At 40.7% G+C, this 8,999-nt stretch overlaps 1 protein-coding gene across 4 annotated transcripts in view; it reads right to left on the reverse strand.

Annotated features, from left to right (window-relative positions):
* The window catches only part of sh3rf2 (SH3 domain containing ring finger 2), a 28,529-nt gene continuing 19,530 nt past the window's right edge, over window positions 1-8,999 (reverse strand). For 3 of the 4 annotated variants that reach the window (XM_042212785.1, XM_042212779.1, XM_042212780.1), the window contains 6 exons: window positions 2,907-3,028; window positions 2,587-2,757; window positions 2,080-2,354; window positions 1,735-1,994; window positions 1,274-1,575; window positions 1-1,184 (listed from right to left, as the gene is read on the reverse strand). In XM_042212785.1, the coding sequence (XP_042068719.1) occupies window positions 1,004-1,184; window positions 1,274-1,575; window positions 1,735-1,994; window positions 2,080-2,354; window positions 2,587-2,757; window positions 2,907-3,028 (1,311 nt within the window). In that variant the 3' untranslated portion in view covers window positions 1-1,003. The remainder of the gene's footprint in view (window positions 1,185-1,273; window positions 1,576-1,734; window positions 1,995-2,079; window positions 2,355-2,586; window positions 2,758-2,906; window positions 3,029-8,999) is intronic. The other variant, XM_042212783.1, reaches the window with a different exon arrangement.

The following is an 8,999-nucleotide window of genomic DNA, read 5'->3' on the forward strand; positions in this document are numbered from 1 at the left end:
TTTACTACTATTAGAGACCTCTTCCATTCATACACAAAGAGTTAAACAGTTAAACTGTATACAAATTTCAGTTTTTGTTGTTTTTTTTTGACAATGGGTTCACAGTTTTGTTTTTTTAAAAAGGTACCTTTTTAGCTCCAGGATTAAATGTACAGTTAAACCTCTGCATAATGACAGAAAGGAGAATTTACCTGGTCTGGCTCACTTAAAATTAAAGTGGGCTGTATGTGGCCCACAATGTAACATGAATCCCTGTTCTACACCTGCAGAGATTCCTCTGGGCTTAAAGGGTGTTTTTAAAATCTCCTCAGTCTTGGAAAGTTCTTGCTTACAGAGCACCAGTGGGTTTCTCTCTTTAATATTGAAAGGTTTTTACCTTATGAACAGATGACTGTTATGAATTAGTAGTACATGAATATAGTTGAACTGAACTGAACTAGTGTGCCACAAGAAAGTTGCAGTCAAAATCCAGGCTGCAAAGCAAGGTTTACATATAGAACAGGTGACTACCATAGTAACATGCTACAATACGCTACTGTTGTTTCGTATTGTTGATGTCAGTTCTATGTCTGAAAGATGACATGAAACTACTGATGTCAAGGAAGTATACTTTATTACCGGAAAGGCATTTCACCTCATAATTTCTCTAATTATGTACAGATATAGTTAATACTTTCTTCATGGGTTTTGACAAAGGCACTCACAATGCGTGTAACATGGGTATAAAACGAGGAACAGTCGTTAAGTGTTTTTTTTTTTTTTATGTGCAAAATCTTGTAATAGTACATGTGTAAACAAACATGCATGGACATTAAAGGACGCAACAAATATTTCCAGAGAATTTACCCATACTCTAACTCAGAACAAAAATAAACACCTTCCAATTGTCGTTTGGCAGCATTAACCTTTGCAGCTCTAGGCGTGTCACCAGGTCTATCAAGTCACTTGGCAGTTTTAAAACATGGTATTTAGAAATATACATCACTACAGAAGGAATGCACGGTCAGCTGAGGCGTTCGAGGGATTGAAGAATACTGCTCTGGAAAAATCCTGTCTGCCCGCTGCTCTCCTGAGTAACGAGAACCCGCCCATCAGGTCGCGGTCTGTGGACGAGGACAAGCTCTCCTTGAAGCAGACTGAGCTCTGAGTCTGTTTGGGCTAAATGTGTCGCGGCAACTCTGTGTCTGTGGGGGGAAGGAAAAAAAAAAAAATCAGTAATGACTTTCAAGACTGTATGATCAATCACTGCTCCAAACCCATAAATCCAACATACCTACTTGGGCTGAACTGTGCTGACACAGCTGACAACGTTGGCTGTGAGGTTGTCGGCTTCTGGTTAGTATAAAAATCTGTCATGGCCGTTTCAAGCCCCTTCCGGAGAATAGGACCTTTTCCATCTTTGAGGATAATCCCAGGTCCGTCCCTTCCCAATGTGAGCGATGGGGCCCACACTTCTAAAGGAAGGGGCCCAGGTCGGCTGTTGGAGAGAACCTGATTTCCTGACGACCAAGAGGCGGTCCGATGTCTTGGGGGAGGGGAGCCTTCATTTGTGACAAACCGCACAGACTTTGCCGGCTATGGAAATAAAACAAACTGTAAATCACACAAATAGTAGCGTGATTTAAGTATATGTGTGTGTGTGTGTGTGTGTATATATATATATATATATATATATATATATATGCAAAAGCAAGATCAACTTTAATGACGCTGATTTCAGAAGAATTGCATTACCTTCTCTGTACTGGTCTTGTGCATGTCAGGCTTTACTAGAATTGACTGAGGGGTAGTGCTGTCCCTGTCCTTCATGAACACAGCAGAAGAGGGCGCTGCTGGATCAGTCATCCAACCCAGCGGTATGTTAGCATTGGATACAAAGCTGCCGCCCTTCTTCCTCTGCAGAGCAGGCGAGTAGCCAGATGCCTGATGTTGTGCAAAGTGCTGCGAGTTGGAGGGAACGTGGGAACTGCCCATGTGGGACGTGCGATTTGAGCCTGAAAAAAAAATAAAAGATCGTCACATACCTGACAAAGTGCATAATTCAATCAAGCCAAGAGAGTGTGGTTGTTTGACACTCGCCTCTGTGTGGGTGAAAAACGCGCCTTACAGTCTCCCAACCCTGTGAATCCCCGTAGAAGGAAGGTTTTCCAATCCCAGTGGGCGACATTGCATGGTGTGCTCCGTTTGGCACAGATGGGATCTGTCCTGGTGAGTATATCGCTCCATCACCATTCACCTTATCAAGAGCAAGGAACACAGTAGGGTTCTTGGCAGCTGTGTGTTTCTTTGCAGATAAAGTGCTGTACTGCGAGGGAACATTAGGCGCTTTGGTCTCCAGCAGTCTGGCCGAGGTTCTGTATTTTGGGAACAAAAATATTAGTATAGTGATAGTGATGAATGTCTACTTTCACATTGTTGCTATATATGACAAAGAAAACAGCAGCAGGCCGTGACATGCAGCTTTATATTTCTGATTCATAAATAAGTGTACAAAATAGCTCATCTTCATGCCCACACTATGTTACTATCTGAACCCAAATAGCATTTAGCTCCCATTTCCTGCGGTCAGCTATCGCAACCTCTCACCTGAGCACAGGAGTGACGTAGTTGCCGGGAAGAATGCCCACTTTGCCCGTTCTCAGCGATAACCCACGCAGCCAGCCTTCTTTGAATGTTCCGTACACGCCCACCATCTCCCCTTTCCTCAGCTCCAGCTCCTCCGGCCGGCGTGGTTTGTAGGAGTAGAGGACGGCACACCTGAGAAGTCAAAAACAATATACATTCAGATTATTCAGCCCTTTTTTGGCCACATATAACTGTTTCTTATTCTATTCACACCTCATAGATGTGACATTATACATTATAATACCATTAACACACCATGACTTTTCAAAACAGTGACTCACACACTGATGGAGAGCTGCTGTGTGGAGGAGTTTTTGCCATCTGCAGAGGCAGAGGGCATCTGGGGGTTCATCAGAGCCATAGAGATGGTGGGCGGAGTCTCGCTGGTCATTTTCTTCTCGCTCTAAAATGGGATAAATTCAAAATTATCATATAGGAAGCAAAGGACACCTCATGGTACATCGTTTATTATTCATCCCGTAATCACAATCCCAGCAAACTTAACAGTGTGGGCCAACAGTGGGCAAGTGTGGGTAAACAGTGGGGCTGGATTTCTATGGGCAACCTAGAAATTCTATATAATGACCCCATAGGGGTCATTATATAGAAGTGCTGTCCATTCTAGAGTGCTGTCGGCACCGTTTAGGCACTCCCAACTGGGGCCTGCTTGGGATAAGTGTGGGCTTGCCCTGCCAACACAGCCCCACAGTTCACCCACACCTACCCAATGTGAGCCCGCACAGGCATGTTTGTTGGCACATTAATAAGGAAATATCATACAGGAAAATGTGACCGTTATGGAGATACTTAAACGACAGACCATATTCTATTATGCGGTCAGAAATATGAGCCTGGGAAAAACCACCGATTCAATTTGGAAGTTAAACTGATCCTATTAAAATACTGCAAAAGAAGTCAATTAGTGAAAGAAATCAGGACCTATTCCATTTTCTAATAGTCTATGCAATGACCCCTATTGATAAAGAAGTCACTAGAAGTAGCAACATTCTGGTAATAATGTACCACAGAGCACATCTGGGCCCCAGTAGGACAGCCCACACTGTGTGGGCATACTGTGGGTACGATCAGGCCCTCAATGGGCCCCACTGTGGGCCTCTCTTTGCCAAATTTCACACTGATACTGTGGATGTGTGGGTTTGCCCACAGCACCCCCCTCACATAGGCCCCAAAGAGGGCCGCTTGCTGGGATGGCTGTCTATACCGAATGCCATTTTAATTCACTTAACAGTTTAATGTCGACAATGTGGTAAAATGATCAGAAGAAGGATAATTTACTCGATTTTCTATTTTAGAATGTTTATTAACAGTAAAAAAACTTCAGGATGCTGATTTTTTTAATGAACAATGGCAAACATGTAACATGATCAAAGCAAAGACAAACACTTTTAAAAGAATAAAGAGTTTTTATCTGCACAGATCCTGATCTCTGAATCTATTGTCTTAATTTCTTCTGATTTTGTTGTGGTCAGCGTGTAATCCTGACTAATAACAGCCAGAGTTTATAAGGATATAGCAGCCAGGTTACATTTCTGTCTCCAGCTCTCTGCTCTGCTAATCTGCGTCATGGAGGTATAAAATAATGGACTCAAGAGGTGCACATCAGCATGTTTGTTTGACTGGCCACACACACGTTGGCTGCATTCACACAAAATTTTCCAAGGTAGTGCCTTTCTGCAGGGCTGTGCAGAGGTGTGGGCCCATTTATTTCTCATGCTTTAGAATGTTACAGCTACGATGCAATCACGAAATAACGTTTGATTTTTCTAAATCTCTGCTTTGTTCTGCTCAACACCGCTCCCTCTTTCGCTCGCTCCCCTGTTGAGCCAGGGAGGAGAGGTTTAAATGTTGTTGTGTTGTTAAACAGCGGCCTACGCACTTTGCTTGTTATGCCTTTAAGACAGGCATAATGGCACGTGAGCCTTCTGATAATATAAAGCAGTATTATGTAACTTTTACGCCTCCAACGCCTCATTTTTGGGCACTACGTAACATGGATGAGAGGGTGTGAAGGTGCATTAACAAAGACCTGCTGCCATAGCTCACCACACACAAGGCTCTGCAGCAGGGGACCGATGTAAAAAGCTGAAGATATAAGAGCGTGCATGGAAGCAGGTGGCTATCAGCTGAGAACCTTTTACTCAGGCACCTTTCACTAAGTGGGGAAAAAAAAGTAGATCTGCATCACAAAACTTGAGTACACAACAGGAGCTGAGGACGTGTTGAGCTTTGTCCGACTGGCAGCCAAGCTGCTACTCTCTTTCTGCAAGCTGACACTCCTAACACTAATTTACCTGTTGTTGTGTATAGTAAATTGCTGGTTTGTATCTAATACACCAATACGCCGGCTATGTTAGCTAAATTTCAACTCATTTGCCCAGACATTGGCAAATAAGTTGACATTTGGCGTATCAGTGGTGGATGTTTATCTCTTACGTCACATCAGTTTGTGCCAAGTGTTCAAAGACACTGTGATTAAAAGCTAAATCATTCATGACTTTGGTATGTTGCCAGAATTTCACAATCGGTTCATTCCAAGAATGCAGCGCATTCAGTATCTACATTTCTCCTCATTTCTTTAAGTTTCTCTTTTAATCTGTCACACGTTTGCACATAAGAAATGATTCATTGGATTTTCCTCTGAAATTCTTAGTCATACTTTGAAAAATGTAAACATAGACTTCTTTTGCAGTGTATCTTTACAGATCAAAGCTTGTCTACTTAAAGCTTAGAGCAAAGAATATTTTACAGTGATGAAATCAGCAGGATGTGAGTCAAACAAGACTCAAATAAGGTGTGTTAGGTTAACCTTTATAAAGCCTGGCCTGTGTGCTGCTTTTTTTCCCCTTTAATCAAACACATTAGTCTTTCTTGCTTAAAACAAAGATGCAGAAATAACATTGCTGCGCCCATCTTCTCTGCTGATTCCTGCTTGTATTTACAGCATCACCACTAAACTGCTGCTCGAAGCTTTAACGATAGCCTTTGGGCTCAGAGTTCCTGCTATTACAGTATGCGGCTGGATGTTGCAGTGCTCTCACACTCTGTAACTCAACAGCACAAAGACAGATGCATCTGACAGACGCATCCAGCACTGTAACCGCAGTCTCGCTTTTTTAAAGGCAGCGCTGTGAGGCAGAAGTAAAAAGTGTAAAAGTAAGGTTATGTGCACCGATTCCTGAGGACACGACAGACTTCCATCATATGTGAGAGGCCACGAATGAGCATCTCTGTCATAAAGAAAACAACCATGTTTTTAAATGAATGAAGAAGCAGTATACATTATATTTGGACAAAAAAAAAAAAGAAAAAAAAAAGATGCAAAGCACTGACAACAAAGAATAATTTAATGTCTTAAATTATTCATCTCTTTCATGACTTTGTGTCCTATTTCTATTCTTAGGTTTTTATTTTAGCCACAGAGAGCTGGCTTTATTTATACTGCAGTCACGCTATGGCCAGGTGCACTGACCCAGCAGCTGCAGCGACTAAAGGATATTGAAGGATACTTACACAGAGAAACTAACTCTGATATTAGTCAGGCAGAAAATAAAGTCTTATTTAGAGTGAAAGGTTGGCTTGCTCCTACAGTCTGAATCCTGCTAGCACAAACACGCGCATTAATTTAACAGGATATTAATCTGCAGCTTTTTGCCAACATCCTTTGACCTCACATGAAGTGAGACAGTTTGTATGGATGCCCAAAAAGTGTAAAACCAAATAAATTAATGAGCTCTTGTGAAATATTATAATGAATAAATGTAAATAGTTCATCAGTGAGGTTGCAGACGTAGAAATCACGTTCATATTTTTGACGGGGATTTTGATAACGAGCTTTAATCCCATGACCATCCAAAGTAAGTATGAGCTACTGTGTGACTTTGTGAAATAACGTCAGTAAAGTCATCAGCCTTGTCTTAACAAAAAGCACATTTTATTACATTTTATTGCCATGTTGTGGAAAAGAACTACTCTGCCTTTAAATAGTGTTGTTACTATGGAAATACCTGAACTCCAGGTCACTTTGTAAGAATAATGAGGAAATGACTTCTGGAGCCCTTAAAAACAATAAATTTTATTATATTAAAAAAGGCTTTTTGTTATATCTGCAACCTGTATCTTCTGAAATGATCATTTTACCGTCACAAAAGCAAACACTACCAACACCACGTCATAATGTGTGTCTAAAAATTATGATATGAGGTGAAAACATTCACAAAAGCTCTAACCGGACAGGTGTTTTCAGTTATTATGGATAATTAAGACTTCTAGTCAAGCTGAAGCTGGTTAGCGGATATTACATGATGTTTAACTGTGATCAAAATTTGCTAGGCCTGCACAGAATCAAAAAAACCACCAAACAGCACATGACACGTTTGACTTCTATCCAGCTTGATCTCGAGTCACCGTGGCATCACGCCGACATCATCAGGAATTACCTCGCGGGATCACTTGCAGCTGCACTTTTCTGAGGTTGCTCTCCACTCACTGCAACCCCCCCGCCAAGGGCATGATAGAAGGCACGAGGCTTTTCCCTCATCCAACCAGCTCAGATGTGTGACGTTGTTACGTGTTACGTCTTCTGCGTCATTTTCAATATTAACATTGTATTTGTTAAAATTGCACTATTCAAGTCTATTTTTTTTCCTGCTAAAAATGATTAATGAGGCCAAAATGAGATTCGAAACAACTGCAATTTATAATTAATTTAAAGAGACATAGAACTGTTGTTTAAACATGTGAAGACATAAGATCTGTGCAGACTGATTTCAAACCTCATTTGATTGATAGATTTGATTGATTTATTGGTCTTTGGATTTTATTTCGAGTGTTTGTTTATGAAGTTTATATGTATGACATGTTGGGAAGTATAAACCCTGTCAACTCATTATCATGGATATGTTCTCTTACATGTTTATGGTTATGGAAAAGTTTTTCAATTGGGTGAAAAGAAGAATAACCTTGAACGCAGCTTTTGTCCCCCACCCCAGTGTACTCACTAGCTTTCAATAACTTTACAGATTCGGGATTTTATTCGAGTTCAGTTTTTAAGCTTATGTCTCCACCCTGGATGTGTTTAATGAAAACTCCAATCAGACAACATAAATTAGCTGTGCAGAGGGACGAGTAAGCTGAATTTCAAACAGCCAGTTAGAGGGTGAGGATGATTTATATTATTGACTAGTCTCCCTCTTTAGTAACCAATTAATGCTTTGGTTTTTTTAAGCTTTAAAAAAAAAAAAAAAAAAGGGAAAAATCAATGACGAGTGAAAAGGGGGAAAGAAACTTTGTGGAGAAAAATAGTATAACTGTCCCGCTTACCATTATTTTTTTTATTCAACTGCAACGTGTCAGTCTGTGCAACCTTCGTCAGGTACAGAGAAAAAGTGTTAATGCAAACATTTGCACATATATACACATTCAGAGAGATTCAGCCAATTAGGGACTCCTCCATGTATTCTTTAGTCAACTGAGTGATGCATAGTGTTTTTAGGAAATGCAAACATCACAATTCAAACCACATACACCCCCCAAAAAAATAATATAATGGAGAAGCCACTACATAACATTGAGTGCAAGTTCATCATTCAGTCCTTTAGGTGACAATATCTGCGAGGTGAATGCCGCTCTTCTCTTCACCAACAAGTCATGGTTTCCACCCCTTGGAGGTACTGGAACATGCTCAGTGTCACAAAATCATAAAGATGCAGAGATCATGTTTCATATCATTAAAAAATGTGCTTCTACTGAATAATTTTGTCACATCGGTGAATTGCACTTTTATTGTTAACTTATTCTCCGTGTGGTTTTGCTGATATGTGCAAAACCACAAGGGCAATGTATCATTTATATATAATTTGAGTAAATGCACATGTAGTCACACTTCTTATCGGAAATTTTTTTCCGGTATGCGACTGAAAAAAAGTATGTAGTTTTACTAGTGTTGTGACACTGGACGCAGTGTCCACACCAGTAATTTCCATTTGCAAGGGCATTCAAAGGGGTCTGACACGGTGTTCTGGGAATCCATCCTACCTCACAAGCCATCCTACCCATTGTTTCTGCGCATGTGCACAACACAAAACCCAAATTTCCTTCCTTTTTTTTTTTTAACCCATTGCCAATATTTCTTATGGTTAGGGTTATGGTTTGGATTAGTCAGAAGTCACCATCAAATTATAATACGGGTAGGACGATTTGTGAAAGTAGAACGGTTTCTCAGAACAACGGCTGACTATCTCGTGTTTTAATGGAACCACGTTGTCCTTTAAATTTCGTTCTTATTTATATACAAACAAAGGTGGGAGATTTAAAATGGGATCTGGGGCCCGTTCTTCGTACCTCGCTAAGTAGGT

This window comes from Haplochromis burtoni, unplaced genomic scaffold (assembly GCF_018398535.1).
Source record: "Haplochromis burtoni strain Fernald_Lab_line unplaced genomic scaffold, NCSU_Asbu1 Contig_10, whole genome shotgun sequence".
In the NCBI taxonomy this organism is placed as follows: Eukaryota; Metazoa; Chordata; class Actinopteri; order Cichliformes; family Cichlidae; genus Haplochromis; species Haplochromis burtoni.